This window comes from Salvelinus alpinus, chromosome 16 (genome assembly GCF_045679555.1).
Source record: "Salvelinus alpinus chromosome 16, SLU_Salpinus.1, whole genome shotgun sequence".
Taxonomy (NCBI): Eukaryota; Metazoa; Chordata; class Actinopteri; order Salmoniformes; family Salmonidae; genus Salvelinus; species Salvelinus alpinus.
In genome coordinates, this window is record NC_092101.1 from 48,819,460 (window position 1) to 48,841,595 (window position 22,136).

At 46.1% G+C, this 22,136-nt stretch overlaps 1 protein-coding gene across 2 annotated transcripts in view; it reads right to left on the reverse strand.

Annotated features, from left to right (window-relative positions):
- Positions 1-21,039, reverse strand: part of pkn2b (protein kinase N2b) — a 66,981-nt gene extending 45,942 nt beyond the window's left edge. The window contains exon 1 of one of the 2 annotated variants that reach the window (XM_071346514.1): positions 20,588-21,039. In XM_071346514.1, the coding sequence (XP_071202615.1) occupies positions 20,588-20,608 (21 nt within the window). In that variant the 5' untranslated portion in view covers positions 20,609-21,039. The remainder of the gene's footprint in view (positions 1-20,587) is intronic. The other variant, XM_071346517.1, reaches the window with a different exon arrangement.
- Between the last annotated feature and the right edge of the window lie 1,097 nt (positions 21,040-22,136).

The following is a 22,136-nucleotide window of genomic DNA, read 5'->3' on the forward strand; positions in this document are numbered from 1 at the left end:
CACCTTTCCAACGTCTAGGACCAACACTTCCTCAGCCGCAAAGTGGTAGGCCACACAAGCTCACAGAACGGGACCGCGTGTAAAAATCATCGGTCCTTGGTTGCAACACTAGCGAGTTCCAAACTGCCTCTGGAAGCAACGTCAGCACAAGAACTGTTCGTCAGGAGCTTCATGAAATGGGTTTCCATGGCCGAGTAGCCTAAGCCTAAGATCACTTTGCACAATGCCAAGCGTCGGCTGGAGTGGCGTAAAGCTCACCGTCATTGGACTCTGGAGCAGTGGAAACTCGTTCTCTGGAGTGATGAATCCCGCTTCACCATCTAGCAGTGTGACAGACGAATCTGGGTTTGGCAGATGCCATGTGAATGCTACCTGCCCGAATGAATAGTGCCAATTGTAAAGTTTAGTGGAGGAGGAATAATGGTCTGGGTCTGAATGGAAGCAAGTCCGGCAGCAATGTTCCAACTTCTAGTGGAAAGCCTTCCCTGAAGAGTGGAGGCTGTTATAACAGCAAAGGGGGACCAACTTCATATTAACGACTTCCCAGAAGAGTGGCGGCTGTTACAGCAGGAAAGGGGGACCAACTTCATATTAATGACTTCCCAGAAGAGTGGCGGCTGTTATAGCAGCAAAGGGGGGACCAACTTCATATTAATGACTTCCCAGAAGAGTGGCGGCTGTTACAGCAGGAAAGGGGGACCAACTTCATATTAATGACTTCCCAGAAGAGTGGCGGCTGTTATAGCAGCAAAGGGGGACCAACTTCATATTAGTGCCCATTATTTTAGAATGAGATGTTCAATGAGCAGGTGTCCACATACACTACCGTTCACTACCGTGTATTTTGTCATTTTCACGCATATTAACACTTTACATTTGTGCCTATTTATCAGCGTTGGCGCTCATGTTTATAATAATTTAGACTTTTGCGGGTTGATATCCTATTTTCCGTTACTGGACTTTCATTCACTATAACTCTTTTACTAATGAAATGGAAGGGAAATTAAAACATGCTATGTGTTGCAGTAGTCCTTTAGAATAATGCAAAACATATCATTCACTATCCAAGTTGATGACCGAAGGGGAAGCAAACGATGCCAGTCAGCCTGCACAGCCAGCCCATCGAATCTACACCTAAACTCATTTCACACAGAATAAGAATTCGCCTAAAGACAGGGTGAGTGACAATATTATTAGTTGTCAAATTGTACATGAAGAGATGGGCACAGCTTGGAATTGGCACAAGCAGGGAGAGGAGCAGAGTCACAAGCAGGGAGAGGAGCAGAGTCACAAGCAGGGAGAGGAGCAGAGTCACAAGCAGGGAGAGGAGCAGAGTCACAAGCAGGGAGAGGAGCAGAGTCACAAGCAGGGAGAGGAGCAGAGTCACAAGCAGGGAGAGGAGCAGAGTCACAAGCAGGGAGAGGAGCAGAGTCACAAGCAGGGAGAGGAGCAGAGTCACAAGCAGGGAGAGGAGCAGAGTCACAAGCAGGTAAAATTCTATATAGTATCAGAAATAGCTGCCGTTTCTATGATACTTACCTTCGTCAAATAACTAAATTCAACTGCTCGATTTCCAAATATAACTTTTTCCAAGTACAACCACGCTGTCTGTGTTCAGCACATGAGCACTCATGGCAGCATTGCTCAGGCTACTAGGCAAAGACTAGTAGTAAATACACATTTTGTTATTTCCACAATGTTTGTTTAGTCTAGGGATGCACAATATGTCGGTGAACATATCGGGAAGATATTAGCTAAAAATGCCGACATCGGTATTGGCCCGATGTCTAGTTTAAAGCCGATGTGAAAAACCGATGTGAAAGCTGACGTGCATACCTACATAACGTAGGTACGTGAAGTAATGACGCCACGTAAAATGTGGCGCTACACGTGCAACACAGCATTCCTAACCTAGCCCACAATGTCTGCTGTGAGGATCGAGCAGTCAAAAAGTCCAGCAGTCATTTGACAGAGTAAGAACATTTCAGCGAGACAACTCAAAGGCGAAATCCATTAAAGCCAAGATAATGAAATTCATTGCCCTTGACAATCAACCGTTCTCTGTCGTGGGTGATGTTGGCTTTCGCCGACTGATGGAGCACCGGTACACACTAACGTTACCATGTGCGCTATTGTTCAGATGTTTCCCTACCGGAGTTACACAGTAATGGCGTCACTGCTATTAGCTTCACGACATACTATGGAACGCCGTTTGGGTCTTTGCTTGTCAAAAAAGATACATGTCAAATAACACTATTTTGACGCGTTAGATAAGCTTTTAATTTTGACACGTAAAATAACACAGTTCTATTATAGAATGTTGTGTGTTCTGAATTTGCACGTGCAAGTAGCACTGTCAAAGCTGTACAAAACAAGTCTGTAAAAAAGCAAACACCGGCCACGAACGATGTGTTTACAAAACCGCGTTGGTAATAAAGCATTATTTGTTCGACCGCAACTTCTGGGGTAGCTAGCTTTAGCTTGGTACCTAGCTAGCACTAATACAACCAGCCTGAAAACAACAACCAGTAGAAACTGCAGTCATTTTCACTATTCTTAGCAATGATTTAGGAATCCTTGTGAGTAAGTATTAGCTAGGTAGCCACTTGTTGTTCGCCTATTGAAATTGAACTTCAGTTCATCAAAATAAATAGCTAGCCAGCTACTTAACCCTGTTGCCCAAAGTTAACGTTATAAGCAGCCAGCTATCTTCATCTGGCTAGTGAAGCTCGACATGACCAGGTTGTGTTGTGAAGCTAGCCACAATAAGGATTAGGCACAATTGTGAAATTTGCGTCTTGCCTTCAAAATAAAAGTACCACTTTGAAAGTGATGCAGAAGGTTACAATTGGTGGAATCCTGCCATATTTAGACTAGATAATTTTAAACAAGGTTGGAATGTGAAGCAATGAAATGGGGTATCAGTCTACTCGGTGACGCCCACAGAACACAACTGGGGAGAGTTTACGCAAATACTAGCCTTGTAGCTCTTATCGCGGGAGTGTTACTGTGTGAAATCCCCTCCCCAGTCAGCCTATTGTGTGTATTGACATTCATATTGCACTGTACAGCTTTACCTAAGGATTGGGGATCAGTCTACTCAATACCTAATATATTTTTTCCCCAACGTCCTCCTCAGAGTTATCCGACTCCAAAACATCCATGTGGTATTGTTTTTCCTCTGGGATAGTGTTCAATACACAGGTTGACAATAAATGTGGATCAATTCACAGTGGTTTCAGAGTCCCGCAATAAGAGCTACGATGCTAATGTTCTCTGGGTGTCACTGAGTAGTCTGATACCTATGGATTGTGGATCAATGACACGGGGTAAGGCTGTACAGTGAAATAAGTATGCTCCCAATGTAATTCTAAAGTATAATACATCCAGTGTGATTTCAACAGCTTTTTGTCAAATTAACAAATTCATGTCTTTTGTTGATTTTATATAAACAACATTCCAACCTCGTTTAGCGTGATCTATTCAATTATGGCATAATTCTACTATTTGTATTCATTTGCATCACTGTCAATGACATACTTTTATTTTGAAGGCTAACCGCAAAGTCCATTATTGTGGCTAATCCTTATTGTGGCTAGCTTCACATAGATGGGTCCGACCACCATTAATCAAATAAGAAGACTTATAAAATCAGGGTAATTTTAGATGACACCTAGCTATATATTTAGCTAGCTAGCTAACTATATAGCTACTGAAAAAGATGTCATTTTCCTATGTTTTTGGGGAAGAACATTGTTTGCATCCATGAGCTAGCTAGCTTTTTAATTTATTTTTATGACCAGCACTGTAGGTGCATGAGACAACTTTATTAGCATCATAGCATCCATATCGATGAATCGTTGTGACTTGATGAAATACGAGTGATAATGTAATCAATGTGTAATAACTAAGTAAAAAACGTATGATAGTGTTATTTGACGTGTATCTTTTTTGACATGCAAACACCCAAACGTCGTTCCATAGCAAAGACCCCAACGGCGTTCCATAGCAAAGACCCCAACGGCGTTCCATAGCAAAGACCCCAAACGGCGTTCCATAGCAAAGACCCCAACGGCGTTCCATAGCAAAGACCCAAACGGCGTTCCATAGCAAAGACCCCAAACGGCGTTCCATAGCAAAGACCCCAAACGGCGTTCCATAGCAAAGACCCCAACGGCGTTCCATAGCAAAGACCCCAACGGCGTTCCATAGCAAAGACCCCAACGGCGTTCCATAGCAAAGACCCCAACACGGCGTTCCATAGCAAAGACCCCAAACGGCGTTCCATAGCAAAGACCCCAACCAGCGTTCCATAGCAAAGACCCCAACGGCGTTCCATAGCAAAGACCCCAAACGGCGTTCCATAGCAAAGACCCCAACGGCGTTCCATAGCAAAGACCCCAACGGCGTTCCATAGCAAAGACCCCAACACGGCGTTCCATAGCAAAGACCCCAACGGCGTTCCATAGCAAAGACCCCAACACGGCGTTCCATAGCAAAGACCCCAACGGCGTTCCATAGCAAAGACCCCAACAGCGTTCCATAGCAAAGACCCCAACGGCGTTCCATAGCAAAGACCCAAACGGCGTTCCATAGAAATCCTGGTTGAGAATGAAACTGAACAAATGAACAACGAAATAGCACAGCAGGTAAGTGAAAGTTATAGGTTTTGATTATGTTTTACTGGTAATGGGGACAAACGTAAATACCAAAAAACATACTTTTTGGTCAGTGTGGTTTGTGTAACCTTTATTTAACCTTTATTTAACTAGGCAAGTCAGTTAAGAACAAATTCTTATTTACAATGACGGCCTTCTCCCCGGCCAAACCCGGACGACGCTGGACCAATTGTGAGCCACCCTATGGGACTCCCAATCACGGCCGGATGTGATACAGCCTGGATTCAAACCAGGGACTGTAGTGACGCCTCTTGCACTGAGATGCAGTGCCTTAGACCACTGCTTCCATGTGTATGTGTTAACTATTTAACTGTACTAGAATGCTTAAAAGGCCACTAAAATGTGTAATATCGGTATAGGGTTGTTTGGCAAGGAAAATATCGGATATCGGTATCAGCCAAAAATACCATGTCGGTGCATCACCAGTTAAGTCCTTTTAAAATGAAGTTATAGATATATTTAAGATCTATATAGATAGATTTAACTCTTGACCTAGTTGTTTTTCATTTGTATGATGTGTTGTTGTTGGAAGTGCGCCATGGTCAGTTTAGCTCAGAAAATGTTGCCCTTGTCAATCTCCCGCCATACGCGGCTACATAGTTCTAGCTAATGAGCGGGCCGGCCGTGCTACAGTGTTGTACTTCTATGACCCTCAGTTGTTTTTGCAACATGCTTATTTGCTGAAAGGGCCGGCGGCTTTAGTGTTAAGAGTTTCAGTTTAGAAAGATGAGTCAGACTCCGACAGAAGAATGTAGAAATGTAGTTTCAGGCATTCCTCCAACATTGGAACCAACCTCCAGCAAAAATAAAGTGCTGGGCTGAAGGACAGGCTCTTAGCATAGCGAGAGACTGAGAGAAAGCGAGGGGGAGATAGAGAAAGCAAGGGGGAGAGAGAGAAAGCGAGAGGGAGAGAGAAAGCGAGAGGGAGAGAGAGAAAGCGAGAGGGAGAGAGAGAAAGCGAGAAAGCAAGGGGGAGAGGAAGAAAGCGAGAGAGAAAGCGCGCGAGAGAGAGAGAGAAGAACAGAGACAAATGGCAGCCTGATTGCGTAACTCACTAATTCCCGCTGTGGGATAACAGGTGTCCACGTGCCGTTTAAAACAAAAGACTATTGAAGTACACTGTTGTACTTTCTAACACTCAAGTCTTTTTCGCAACATGCTTATTATGACTGACTGTAATAACAATGTAGAGTCATGGGTGTAGTACAAAGAGGCCTGTTAACCCACATGACTAGTCCCACTCCATCCACACTGTGACTAAATGGATAGTGTGTGCCTATAAACCAACGTTTAGGGGAGACCTCGACCTCTTTATTAATGTGTTATTGTACCACGACATGTTGAATACTGATACTGCTATTAATATCTGATTAATCTTGTCCGTTTTTTCCCCTAGTAGGGTTAATGTAATCTCATCCACCAGCCAGGTCTCTCTATGCAGTAGGCCAACAATTCCACAATAATGGAATTACACTGACTCAGTTTGGTAACAGAATTGTGGTAAAATGTCCCTCCCCTTTTTATGTGAACACATTTTCTAAGAACTCTCTGCTCCGAATGAAGATTCAAAGGTGACTGCAGAAAGAATGGGGCTTCAGCTTAACATGACACATGACATTATTATAAATGGGTTTTGCTTGTTGAACTACAGTAGGTGAAGTCGATTTATATATTTTTTTATTTAACTAGGCAAGTCAGTAAAGAAACAAATTCTTATTTACAATGACGGCCAAACCTGGATGAAGCTGGGCCAATTGTGCGCCGCCCTATGGGACACCCAATCACGGCCAGATGCAATTCAGCTTGGATTCGAACCAGGAACTGTAGTGACGCCTCTTGCACTGAGATGCAGTGCCTTAGACCGCTGCGCCACTCAGGAGCCCATCCGGTATTTGAATTACATCCGGTAACAGAATTACATCATGGGTGCCTGATTTGTACTATACAGAAGTGCATAATTATGGATATGAATTTCATTCTCAACGTCTGTTTCACAAGTCAGGACATCGCAGTACAGCACAGCATTACTTTGACCACCAAACAGAAAGGGGGAAAAAATGTGTTAAGAGGTGAACAGAATGGCATTGGAAGGGAGGACAGTAGCAGGAGACCCTATGAGGTGAACAGTGGAAGGGAGGACAGTAGCAGGAGACCCTATGAGGTGAACAGTGGTAGGGAGGACAGTAGCAGGAGACCCTATGAGGTGAACAGTGGTAGGGAGGACAGTAGCAGGAGACCCTATGAGGTGAACAGTGGAAGGGAGGACAGTAGCAGGAGACCCTATGAGGTGAACAGTGGAAGGGAGGACAGTAGCAGGAGACCCTATGAGGTGAACAGTGGTAGGGAGGACAGTAGCAGGAGACCCTATGAGGTGAACAGTGGAAGGGAGGACAGTAGCAGGAGACCCTATGAGGTGAACAGTGGAAGGGAGGACAGTAGCAGGAGAACCTATGAGGTGAACAGTGGAAGGGAGGACAGTAGCAGGAGACCCTATGAGGTGAACAGTGGAAGGGAGGACAGTAGCAGGAGACCCTATGAGGTGAACAGTGGAAGGGAGGACAGTAGCAGGAGACCCTATGAGGTGAACAGTGGAAGGGAGGACAGTAGCAGGAGACCCAACTGTGGTTTATGATCAACTACTATGATGTCCCCAAAAAGAAAGGAGGACCAAGGCACTCTTCATATAATTAATTAAAAATGCCTTTATTAGTAATGTCCCATTGTAGCCAATTCAATTGCAGTAATTCTGATACCAAAATCTATAACAGAATTACAAGTTTTAATCACTTAATAAATCAGCAAACTTGATATCAGTAAAAACACTATAACTAATTGGTAGGTCTACCTTTACTTGTTACTTGTGTGAACTTACATTATCCTCCCTCATGAGAAATGTTAAAATATATTCAAGATATGTGGGGTTTTGCTAAAGAATTAAGACACAAAGGAATGTTTCTTAAAAAAAATGTTTTAAATAATTAAAATAATCCAAAACTAAATATAAAATAGTTGTCAGGGATATTTAATTCAACATTATTGTGTTTTGATGAATTTCTAATACTTATTAAAGACTTTCTGGTAAATGTCTAAGACCCCTTTTCCGAAGTCCTTTTCGTAAGCTTATTACACATGTTTTGGGATAGAAAAACGGTAATTTCACCCCATAAAATATAGACTCTTAGCTTCCATTTGACATGCCTCTATTAACTTCACATGGTGGTGCTCATGGGTCCTTTTACATGGAAATGCCCAGTAGCAAGTTAGCCTGGGGAACGAGGTTACATTCAACACAACCCTAAAGCGCCCCTCCAGACCAAATGGCAGAGGTTGTACCAAGTCATTCATAAGAAGGCCTAACTCAACATCCCCAACTGTTGGAATTCCATGTTCTTGATAACCACAAAAGGTACAATCCACTTCCTTGTTTGTAAGACCCCTTACCCTCTGCTCTCCCCTCACTGCTCGGAACCCAATGAGCTATACTCTAGTCACCTGAAGTTAATGAATCAAATCGAATTGTATTTTGTCACATGCGCCAAATACAACAGGTGAAATACTTACAAGCCCTTAACCAACAATGCAGATAAGAAAATACCCCAAAAAAAGAGATAACAAATCATTTTAAGAGCAGTAGTAAATAACAATGGCGGGGCTATATACAGGGGGTACCGGTACAGAGTCAGTGTGGAGGCTATATACAGGGTGTTACGGTACAGAGTCAATGTGGAGGCTATATACAGGGTGTTACGGTACAGAGTCAGTGTGGAGGCTATATACAGGGTGTTACGGTACAGAGTCAGTGTGGAGGCTATATACAGGGTGTTACGGTACAGAGTCAGTGTGGAGGCTATATACAGGGTGTTACGGTACAGAGTCAATGTGGAGGCTATATACAGGGTGTCATGGTACAGAGTCAATGTGGAGGCTATATACAGGGGGTACCGGTACAGAGTCAATGTGGAGGCTATATACAGGGGGTACCGATACAGAGTCAATGTGGAGGCTATATACAGGGGGTACCGGTACAGAGTCAATGTGGAGGCTATATACAGGGGGTACCGATACAGAGTCAATGTGGAGGCTATATACAGGGGGTACCGGTACAGAGTCAATGTGGAGGCTATATACAGGGGGTATCGGTACAGAGTCAATGTGGAGGCTATATACAGGGTGTTACGGTACAGAGTCAGTGTGGAGGCTATATACAGGGGGTACCGGTACAGAGTCAATGTGGAGGCTATATACAGGGGGTACCGGTACAGAGTCAATGTGGAGGCTATATACAGGGTGTTACGGTACAGAGTCAGTGTGGAGGCTATATACAGGGGGGTACCGGTACAGAGTCAATGTGGAGGCTATATACAGGGTGTTACGGTACAGAGTCAGTGTGGAGGCTATATACAGGGTGTTACGGTACAGAGTCAATGTGGAGGCTATATACAGGGGGGTACAGAGTCAATGTGGAGGCTATATACAGGGGGGTACCGGTACAGAGTCAATGTGGAGGCTATATACAGGGGGTACCGGTACAGAGTCAATGTGGAGGCTATATACAGGGGGTACCGGTACAGAGTCAATGTGGAGGCTATATACAGGGGGTACCGGTACAGAGTCAATGTGGAGGCTATATACAGGGGGTACCGGTACAGAGTCAATGTGGAGGCTATATACAGGGGGTACCGATACAGAGTCAATGTGGAGGCTATATACAGGGGGTACCGGTACAGAGTCAATGTGGAGGCTATATACAGGGGGTATCGGTACAGAGTCAATGTGGAGGCTATATACAGGGGGTACCAGTACAGAGTCAATGTGGAGGCAATATACAGGGTGTTACGGTACAGAGTCAGTGTGGAGGCTATATACAGGGGGTACCGGTACAGAGTAAATGTGGAGGCTATATACAGGGTGTTACGGTACAGAGTCAGTGTGGAGGCTATATACAGGGGGGTACCGGTACAGAGTCAATGTGGAGGCTATATACAGGGTGTTACGGTACAGAGTCAGTGTGGAGGCTATATACAGGGTGTTACGGTACAGAGTCAATGTGGAGGCTATATACAGGGGGGTACAGAGTCAATGTGGAGGCTATATACAGGGGGTACCGGTACAGAGTCAGTGTGGAGGCTATATACAGGGGGGTACCGGTACAGAGTCAATGTGGAGGCTATATACAGGGTGTTACGGTACAGAGTCAGTGTGGAGGCCATATACAGGGTGTTACGGTACAGAGTCAATGTGGAGGCTATATACAGGGGGGTACAGAGTCAATGTGGAGGCTATATACAGGGGGGTACCGGTACAGAGTCAATGTGGAGGCTATATACAGGGGGTACCGATACAGAGTCAATGTGGAGGCTATATACAGGGGGGTACCGGTACAGAGTCAATGTGGAGGCTATATACAGGGGGTACCGGTACAGAGTCAGTGTGGAGGCTATATACAGGGTGTTACGGTACAGAGTCAATGTGGAGGCTATATACAGGGTGTACCGGTACAGAGTCAATGTGGAGGCTATATACAGGGGGTACCGGTACAGAGTCAATGTGGAGGCTATATACAGGGGGTATCGGTACAGAGTCAATGTGGAGGCTATATACAGGGTGTTACGGTACAGAGTCAATGTGGAGGCTATATACAGGGTGTACCGGTACAGAGTCAATGTGGAGGCTATATACAGGGGGGTACCGGTACAGAGTCAATGTGGAGGCTATATACAGGGGGTACCGGTACAGAGTCAATGTGGAGGCTATATAAAGGGGGTACCGGTACAGAGTCAATGTGGAGGCTATATACAGGGGGTACCGATACAGAGTCAATGTGGAGGCTATATACAGGGTGTTACGGTACAGAGTCAATGTGGAGGCTATATACAGGGTGTTACGGTACAGAGTCAGTGTGGAGGCTATATACAGGGGGTACCGATACAGAGTCAATGTGGAGGCTATATACAGGGGGTATCGGTACAGAGTCAATGTGGAGGCTATATACAGGGTGTTACGGTACAGAGTCAATGTGGAGGCTATATACAGGGTGTACCGGTACAGAGTCAATGTGGAGGCTATATACAGGGGGGTACCGGTACAGAGTCAATGTGGAGGCTATATACAGGGGGTACCGGTACAGAGTCAATGTGGAGGCTATATACAGGGGGTACCGGTACAGAGTCAATGTGGAGGCTATATACAGGGGGTACCGATACAGAGTCAATGTGGAGGCTATATACAGGGTGTTACGGTACAGAGTCAATGTGGAGGCTATATACAGGGTGTTACGGTACAGAGTCAGTGTGGAGGCTATATACAGGGTGTTACGGTACAGAGTCAATGTGGAGGCTATATACAGGGTGTACCGGTACAGAGTCAATGTGGAGGCTATATACAGGGGGTACCGGTACAGAGTCAATGTGGAGGCTATATACAGGGGGTACCGGTACAGAGTCAATGTGGAGGCTATATACAGGGGGTACCGGTACAGAGTCAATGTGGAGGCTATATACAGGGGGTATCGGTACAGAGTCAATGTGGAGGCTATATACAGGGGGTACCGGTACAGAGTCAATGTGGAGGCTATATACAGGGTGTTACGGTACAGAGTCAGTGTGGAGGCTATATACAGGGGGTACCGGTACAGAGTCAATGTGGAGGCTATATACAGGGGTTACCGGTACAGAGTCAATGTGGAGGCTATATACAGGGTGTTACGGTACAGAGTCAGTGTGGAGGCTATATACAGGGGGGTACCGGTACAGAGTCAATGTGGAGGCTATATACAGGGGGGTACCGGTACAGAGTCAATGTGGAGGCTATATACAGGGGGGTACCGGTACAGAGTCAATGTGGAGGCTATATACAGGGGGTACCGGTACAGAGTCAATGTGGAGGCTATATACAGGGTGTTACGGTACAGAGTCAATGTGGAGGCTATATACAGGTGGTACCGATACAGAGTCAATGTGGAGGCTATATACAAGGGGTACCGGTACAGAGTCAATGTGGAGGCTATATACAGGGGGTACCGGTACAGAGTCAATGTGGAGGCTATATACAGGGGGTACCGGTACAGAGTCAATGTGGAGGCTATATACAGGGGGTACCGGTACAGAGTCAATGTGGAGGCTATATACAGGGGGTACCGGTACAGAGTCAATGTGGAGGCTATATACAGGGGGTACCGGTACAGAGTCAATGTGGAGGCTATATACAGGGGGTACCGGTACAGAGTCAATGTGGAGGCTATATACAGGGGGTACCGGTACAGAGTCAATGTGGAGGCTATATACAGGGGGTACCGGTACAGAGTCAGTGTGGAGGCTATATACAGGGTGTTACGGTACAGAGTCAATGTGGAGGCTATATACAGGGTGTACCGGTACAGAGTCAATGTGGAGGCTATATACAGGGGGTACCGATACAGAGTCAATGTGGAGGCTATATACAGGGGGTACCGGTACAGAGTCAATGTGGAGGCTATATACAGGGGGTATCGGTACAGAGTCAATGTGGAGGCTATATACAGGGGGTACCAGTACAGAGTCAATGTGGAGGCTATATACAGGGTGTTACGGTACAGAGTCAGTGTGGAGGCTATATACAGGGGGTACCGGTACAGAGTCAATGTGGAGGCTATATACAGGGGGTACCGGTACAGAGTAAATGTGGAGGCTATATACAGGGTGTTACGGTACAGAGTCAGTGTGGAGGCTATATACAGGGGGGTACCGGTACAGAGTCAATGTGGAGGCTATATACAGGGTGTTACGGTACAGAGTCAGTGTGGAGGCTATATACAGGGTGTTACGGTACAGAGTCAATGTGGAGGCTATATACAGGGGGTACCGATACAGAGTCAATGTGGAGGCTATATACAAGGGGAACCGGTACAGAGTCAATGTGGAGGCTATATACAGGGGGTACCGGTACAGAGTCAATGTGGAGGCTATATACAGGGGGTACCGGTACAGAGTCAATGTGGAGGCTATATACAGGGGGTACCGGTACAGAGTCAATGTGGAGGCTATATACAGGGGGTACCGGTACAGAGTCAATGTGGAGGCTATATACAGGGGGTACCGGTACAGAGTCAATGTGGAGGCTATATACAGGGGGTACCGGTACAGAGTCAATGTGGAGGCTATATACAGGGGGTACCGGTACAGAGTCAATGTGGAGGCTATATACAGGGGGTACCGGTACAGAGTCAGTGTGGAGGCTATATACAGGGTGTTACGGTACAGAGTCAATGTGGAGGCTATATACAGGGTGTACCGGTACAGAGTCAATGTGGAGGCTATATACAGGGGGTACCGATACAGAGTCAATGTGGAGGCTATATACAGGGGGTACCGGTAGAGTCAATGTGGAGGCTATATACAGGGGGTACCAGTACAGAGTCAATGTGGAGGCTATATACAGGGGGTACCGGTACAGAGTCAATGTGGAGGCTATATACAGGGGGTACCGGTACAGAGTCAATGTGGAGGCTATATACAGGGGGTACCGGTACAGAGTAAATGTGGAGGCTATATACAGGGTGTTACGGTACAGAGTCAGTGTGGAGGCTATATACAGGGTGTTACGGTACAGAGTCAATGTGGAGGCTATATACAGGGGGGTACAGAGTCAATGTGGAGGCTATATACAGGGGGGTACCGATACAGAGTCAATGTGGAGGCTATATACAGGGGGTACCGGTAGAGTCAATGTGGAGGCTATATACAGGGGGTATCGGTACAGAGTCAATGTGGAGGCTATATACAGGGGGTACCGGTACAGAGTCAATGTGGAGGCTATATACAGGGGGTACCGGTACAGAGTCAATGTGGAGGCTATATACAGGGGGTACCGGTACAGAGTCAGTGTGGAGGCTATATACAGGTGGTACCGATACAGAGTCAATGTGGAGGCTATATACAAGGGGTACCGGTACAGAGTCAATGTGGAGGCTATATACAGGGGGTACCGGTACAGAGTCAATGTGGAGGCTATATACAGGGGGTACCGGTACAGAGTCAATGTGGAGGCTATATACAGGGGGTACCAGTACAGAGTCAATGTGGAGGCTATATACAGGGGGTACCGGTACAGAGTCAATGTGGAGGCTATATACAGGGGGTACCGGTACAGAGTCAATGTGGAGGCTATATACAGGTGGTACCGATACAGAGTCAATGTGGAGGCTATATACAAGGGGTACCGGTACAGAGTCAATGTGGAGGCTATATACAGGGGGTACCGGTACAGAGTCAATGTGGAGGCTATATACAGGGGGTACCGGTACAGAGTCAATGTGGAGGCTATATACAGGGGGTACCGGTACAGAGTCAATGTGGAGGCTATATACAGGGGGTACCGGTACAGAGTCAATGTGGAGGCTATATACAGGGGGTACCGGTACAGAGTCAATGTGGAGGCTATATACAGGGGGTACCGGTACAGAGTCAATGTGGAGGCTATATACAGGGGGTACCGGTACAGAGTCAATGTGGAGGCTATATACAGGGGGTACCGGTACAGAGTCAATGTGGAGGCTATATACAGGGGGTACCGGTACAGAGTCAGTGTGGAGGCTATATACAGGGTGTTACGGTACAGAGTCAATGTGGAGGCTATATACAGGGTGTACCGGTACAGAGTCAATGTGGAGGCTATATACAGGGGGTACCGGTACAGAGTCAATGTGGAGGCTATATACAGGGGGTACCGGTACAGAGTCAATGTGGAGGCTATATACAGGGGGTATCGGTACAGAGTCAATGTGGAGGCTATATACAGGGGGTACCAGTACAGAGTCAATGTGGAGGCTATATACAGGGTGTTACGGTACAGAGTCAGTGTGGAGGCTATATACAGGGGGTACCGGTACAGAGTCAATGTGGAGGCTATATACAGGGGGTACCGGTACAGAGTAAATGTGGAGGCTATATACAGGGTGTTACGGTACAGAGTCAGTGTGGAGGCTATATACAGGGGGGTACCGGTACAGAGTCAATGTGGAGGCTATATACAGGGTGTTACGGTACAGAGTCAGTGTGGAGGCTATATACAGGGTGTTACGGTACAGAGTCAATGTGGAGGCTATATACAGGGGGTACCGATACAGAGTCAATGTGGAGGCTATATACAAGGGGAACCGGTACAGAGTCAATGTGGAGGCTATATACAGGGGGTACCGGTACAGAGTCAATGTGGAGGCTATATACAGGGGGTACCGGTACAGAGTCAATGTGGAGGCTATATACAGGGGGTACCGGTACAGAGTCAATGTGGAGGCTATATACAGGGGGTACCGGTACAGAGTCAATGTGGAGGCTATATACAGGGGGTACCGGTACAGAGTCAATGTGGAGGCTATATACAGGGGGTACCGGTACAGAGTCAATGTGGAGGCTATATACAGGGGGTACCGGTACAGAGTCAATGTGGAGGCTATATACAGGGGGTACCGGTACAGAGTCAGTGTGGAGGCTATATACAGGGTGTTACGGTACAGAGTCAATGTGGAGGCTATATACAGGGTGTACCGGTACAGAGTCAATGTGGAGGCTATATACAGGGGGTACCGATACAGAGTCAATGTGGAGGCTATATACAGGGGGTACCGGTAGAGTCAATGTGGAGGCTATATACAGGGGGTACCAGTACAGAGTCAATGTGGAGGCTATATACAGGGTGTTACGGTACAGAGTCAGTGTGGAGGCTATATACAGGGGGTACCGGTACAGAGTCAATGTGGAGGCTATATACAGGGTGTTACGGTACAGAGTCAGTGTGGAGGCTATATACAGGGGGGTACCGGTACAGAGTCAATGTGGAGGCTATATACAGGGTGTTACGGTACAGAGTCAGTGTGGAGGCTATATACAGGGTGTTACGGTACAGAGTCAATGTGGAGGCTATATACAGGGGGTACCGATACAGAGTCAATGTGGAGGCTATATACAAGGGGAACCGGTACAGAGTCAATGTGGAGGCTATATACAGGGGGTACCGGTACAGAGTCAATGTGGAGGCTATATACAGGGGGTACCGGTACAGAGTCAATGTGGAGGCTATATACAGGGGGTACCGGTACAGAGTCAATGTGGAGGCTATATACAGGGGGTACCGGTACAGAGTCAATGTGGAGGCTATATACAGGGGGTACCGGTACAGAGTCAATGTGGAGGCTATATACAGGGGGTACCGGTACAGAGTCAATGTGGAGGCTATATACAGGGGGTACCGGTACAGAGTCAATGTGGAGGCTATATACAGGGGGTACCGGTACAGAGTCAGTGTGGAGGCTATATACAGGGTGTTACGGTACAGAGTCAATGTGGAGGCTATATACAGGGTGTACCGGTACAGAGTCAATGTGGAGGCTATATACAGGGGGTACCGATACAGAGTCAATGTGGAGGCTATATACAGGGGGTACCGGTAGAGTCAATGTGGAGGCTATATACAGGGGGTACCAGTACAGAGTCAATGTGGAGGCTATATACAGGGTGTTACGGTACAGAGTCAGTGTGGAGGCTATATACAGGGGGTACCGGTACAGAGTCAATGTGGAGGCTATATACAGGGGGTACCGGTACAGAGTCAAATGTGGAGGCTATATACAGGGTGTTACGGTACAGAGTCAGTGTGGAGGCTATATACAGGGTGTTACGGTACAGAGTCAATGTGGAGGCTATATACAGGGGGTTACGGTACAGAGTCAATGTGGAGGCTATATACAGGGGGGTACCGATACAGAGTCAATGTGGAGGCTATATACAGGGGGTACCGGTACAGAGTCAATGTGGAGGCTATATACAGGGGGTATCGGTACAGAGTCAATGTGGAGGCTATATACAGGGGGTACCAGTACAGAGTCAATGTGGAGGCTATATACAGGGGGTACCGGTACAGAGTCAATGTGGAGGCTATATACAGGGGGTACCGGTACAGAGTCAGTGTGGAGGCTATATACAGGGGGTACCGGTACAGAGTCAGTGTGGAGGCTATATACAGGGGGTACCGGTACAGAGTCAATGTAGAGGCTATATACAGGGGGTACCGGTACAGAGTCAATGTAGAGGCTATATACAGGGGGTACCGGTACAGAGTCAATGTGGAGGCTATATACAGGGGGTACCGGTACAGAGTCAGTGTGGAGGCTATATACAGGGGGGTTCTCTCCGCAAGGCAATCAAACAGGCTAAGTCCCAGTACAGAGACAAAATAGAGTCGCAATTCAACAGCTCAGACACAAGAGGTATGTGGCAGGGTCTACAGTCTATCACGGATTACAAAAAGAAAACCAGCCCCGTTGCGGACCAGGATGTCTTGCTCCCAGACAGGCTAAATAACTTTTTTGCCCGCTTTGAGGACAATACAGTGCCACTGACACGGCCCGCTACCAAAACCTGCGGGCTCTCCTTCACTGCAGCCGAGGTGAGTAAAACATTTAAACGTGTTAACCCTCGCAAGGCTGCAGGCCCAGACGGCATTCCCAGCCGCGTCCTCAGAGCATGCGCAGACCAGCTGGCTGGTGTGTTTACGGACATATTCAATCAATCCTTATCCCAGTCTGCTGTTCCCACATGCTTCAAGAGGGCCACCATTGTTCCTGTTCCCAAGAAAGCTAAGGTAACTGAGCTAAACGACTACCGCCCCGTAGCACTCACTTCCGTCATCATGAAGTGCTTTGAGAGACTAGTCAAGGACCACATCACCTCCACCCTACCGGACACCATAAACCCACTCCAATTTGCTTACCGACACAATAGGTCCACAGACGACGCAATCGCAACCACACTGCCCTAACCCATCTGGACAAGAGGAATACCTATGTGAGAATGCTGTTCATCGATTACAGCTCAGCATTTAACACCATAGTACCCTCCAAACTCGTCATCAAGCTCGAGACCCTGGGTCTCGACCCCGCCCTGTGCAACTGGGTCCTGGACTTCCTGACGGGCCGCCCCCAGGTGGTGAGGGTAGGTAACAACATCTCCACCCCGCTGATCCTCAACACTGGGGCCCCACAAGGGTGCGTTCTGAGCCCTCTCCTGTACTCCCTGTTCACCCACGACTGCGTGGCCATGCACGCCTCCAACTCAATCATCAAGTTTGCGGATGACACTACAGTGGTAGGCTTGATTACCAACAACGACGAGACGGCCTACAGGGAGGAGGTGAGGGCCCTCGGAGTGTGGTGTCAGGAAAATAACCTCACACTCAACGTCAACAAAACAAAGGAGATGATTGTGGACTTCAGGAAACAGCAGAGGGAGCACCCCCCTATCCACATCGACGGGTCAGTAGTGGAGAAGGTGGAAAGTTTTAAGTTCCTCGGTGTACACATCACGGACAAACTGAATTGGTCCACCCACACAGACAGCGTTGTGAAGAAGGCGCAGCAGCGCCTCTTCAACCTCAGGAGGCTGAAGAAATTCGGCTTGTCACCAAAAGCACTCACAAACTTCTACAGATGCACAATCGAGAGCATCCTGTCGGGCTGTATCACCGCCTGGTACGGCAACTGCTCCGCCCACAACCGTAAGGCTCTCCAGAGGGTAGTGAGGTCTGCAGAACGCATCACCGGGGGCAAACTACCTGCCCTCCAGGACACCTACACCACCCGATGTCACAGGAAGGCCATAAAGATCATCAAGGACAACAACCACCCAAGCCACTGCCTGTTCACCCCGCTATCATCCAGAAGGCGAGGTCAGTACAGGTGCATCAAAGCAGGGACCGAGAGACTGAAAAACAGCTTCTATCTCAAGGCCATCAGACTGTTAAACAGCCACCACTAACATTTAGCGGCCGCTGCCAACATACTGACTCAACTCCAGCCACTTTAAAAATGGGAATTGATGGAAATTATGTAAAAATGTACCACTAGCCACTTTAAACAATGCCACTTAATATAATGTTTACATACCCTACATTACCCATCTCATATGTATATACTGTACTCTATATCATCTACTGCATCTTGCCATCTTTATGTAATACATGTACCACTAGCCACTTTAAACTATGCCACTTTATGTTTACATACCCTACAGTACTCATCTCATATGTATATACCGTACTCTATACCATCTACTGCATCTTGCCATGCCGTTCTGTACCACCACTCATTCATATATCTTTATGTACATATTCTTTATCCCTTTACACTTGTGTGTGTGTATAAGGTAGTAGTTGTGGAATTGTTAGGTTAGATTACTTGTTGTTATTACTGCATTGTCGGAACTAGAAGCACAAGCATTTCGCTACACTCGCATTAACATCTGCTAACCATGTGTATGTGACTAATAAAATTTGATTTTATTTTATTTGATATACAGGGGGTACCGGTACAGAGTCAATGTAGAGGCTATATACAGGGGGTACCGGTACAGAGTCAATGTGGAGGCTATATACAGGGTGTTACGGTACAGAGTCAATGTGGAGGCTATATACAGGGTGTTACGGTACAGAGTCAATGTGGAGGCTATATACAGGGGGTACCGATACAGAGTCAATGTGGAGGCTATATACAGGGGGTACCGGTACAGAGTCAATGTGGAGGCTATATACAGGGGTACCGGTACAGAGTCAATGTGGAGGCTATATACAGGGTGTTACGGTACAGAGTCAATGTGGAGGCTATATACAGGGGGTACCGGTACAGAGTCAATGTGGAGGCTATATACAGGGGGTATCGGTACAGAGTCAATGTGGAGGCTATATACAGGGTATTACGGTACAGAGTCAATGTGGAGGCTATATACAGGGTGTTACGGTACAGAGTCAATGTGTCAATGTGCAGGGGGCACCGATAGAGGTAATTGAAGTAATTATGTACATGCAGGTAGGGTTATTAAAGTGGCTATGCATCATGTTCCTAAGCCAAGGAATCCTATCCTAGGTGGTCCCAGAGCCCTTCACTGCATTGCAAATAAGGCCCACCCTGCCTGTTCCACACTAACTTCCGAGCATCTCAACTGAAAATAATATTACCTCAGTTTCAGTTGAAGCCGACTACCAAAGAGAGTGTAAAATACTCTGTGCTATTACACTACAAGATCAGGAGTGGTTCAAACCAGAAACTAGTCCACTGTATGAAACTGAAGCCTATGATCAACCTGCCCCAAGCAACAGCTAATTAACTGACTATGGGAGGGAGCTGACTTTGTAATGTCTGTGAGAGAAAATAATTGATAATATTAATAAATATAAAACGGGAGTTTACTGTGACAGTGAGACTGAGGTGCTGGAGTTGGGAGGATAAATCCGAAAATGATCGACACCGACCAAACAGACCAGTTATCGTGGACATTTTGCCGATTCATTACGATAAATAACTTATAGAGCCCTACTAGAGAAATTTGAAGTTTGAACAGAAATAACTTTGCTAATATAGGTGATTGTTAATATGACAATTGATAGGTACAACATTCAAAGTAGTAGGTTGTAAGGGTCATAAAAAATAAAACGGTGGTGCACATTAATGTTATAATCTTATCGTTCAATATATCGTTGTGATAATTCAATACATTAATCGTAATACGGATTTTTGTCCATATCACCCAGCTCTATGAGGTGCCCAATACAAATTGTCACACCCACAGACAGAGAGATTAGTTTGACATAATCTGAGTAACAGAGATTAGGGGCATATTACTTTATTGATCACGTGAATAATTTCCCTTCCGCTTTAGAAGCAATCAAACAAAATAGGCTAGGGAGGGATTATGCAAAGGGCTCCAATCACATTTTGTCTGTAACACTAAAGCTACAGTTGGACACACAAAGTAACAAGGTATGAACAAATTCCTACCAAGGCCAGTCATTTAACAGAAATAACCATGACCTGAAAACGAAAGATGTCATTATAGGCCCACAAACTGTTGTAAAACAACTCGTTTTAGTTGCAGAGTTCTTACCTGTAGGGAATCCGCCGCCATCTTGGTTTTTCAACTTTGAATAAAACTCGGGACAGAGGATATGGGACGACTCATATGAAGAAACAATATTATTCCACCCGTAGTCTATGCAGGATATTTTCCAAAAATACGAATTCCTACTTCGTAAATCCGAAATCAGTAATCAACTCTCTTCGTGATTAACATAGGAACTTTCCCATTACTGTATTTTTAGACTTCATTCTGTATGCTATTCAAAAAGATTCAACCGCAAAACAATCCCAAAATATTATGTTGTAGTTCTCTCCTCATGTAGAACTAAAAAATAATTAAACGCAAGCGCTCCTATCCTGAAATCGTCCTCAGAAACACACCGAATTAAAAACTTTATGCGCGGTTCCGACTGAACGTTGTCTGCCAGTCCAGCAACAAATTCACACACTATATGTAGCGTTCAAAACAACTGTGAACTCGGAAATATCCGACTTCAGTGCGTTCAAGACAACTGGGAACTGGGGAAAAAACGAGCTCCCGACTGGGGAAAATCGTTTTGAACGGTCATCCAACTCGGGAACTCAGGCCTCTGTAGAGTTTCGACATGAAAATCACTGACCCAGTTGTCTAGAAAGAACCATAACCCATAGTCGCAGAGTGCTTTCCACACACTCCTTTCCACACGCCCACTACATTCCTTTCGACACACCCACTCGCCCATTCCCCGGTCGCCATATTGGGATGCAGCTACCTCCTTCTTGCTCTAACCAAAGATTTGTATAATTTAACCAATATAAACCACAACCCGTCGTTTCCGATGGGAATAAATGCGCCATAGTGGGAAAAACTAGCAAGGAGGTGGGCAGAGCTAAAGATGAGCTAGTGAGATCCTATTGGCGCATTCTAGCATCATCTGCATATTTCCGTTAGGGAACGCCTACTTTGTGAAGTGCGCGTGTGCAATAAATAAATTTGCCTTTGCTTTGCGCTCCTTCTAAACAACATGATTTTTTAAAACTTTTGCAAAGGGTAAAGTATAAAAATCCCAGGCCACTCTGTTCATCACATATTCTAGTTTTGTGAACATCAAACTGTATTGAGATCAAACGTTTCATCGCTGAGAAAATTTGCAGAATGTCGGCCAAAATCCATCTTGTTCCATCTTCTCCCGCTGCCTGTGGGCTTCCTCTCACTACCATATTTGGTAATGAGTGTAAACGCTAAGCGGATGCTTCACATTTAAACATCCAGTGAAATATCTGTCTCATTGTTCTATCTGTGCTCTAACGAGGCAAGATTAGGTGGGACCATTCTAGCCAACGAGAGAGCAGACACTCGTGTGAACAACAGGCACAACGGTTTCAACTAGTTACAGCAGCCACAAAGTCTAAGTGTGCTATATTAAGGTCAGCCATAAGGTTAATGTTAGGTTAAAAATCACATTTTAAGAAGAGACAATGCAGAAATAGGCGGGGTTTATGACTTTGTGGCTGTGGTAACTAGTGACGACAAGTGAAGACAACTGCGATATACAGTGTTTTTCTCTAAATTGCCTGGATGTCTTACAGTATTTTTT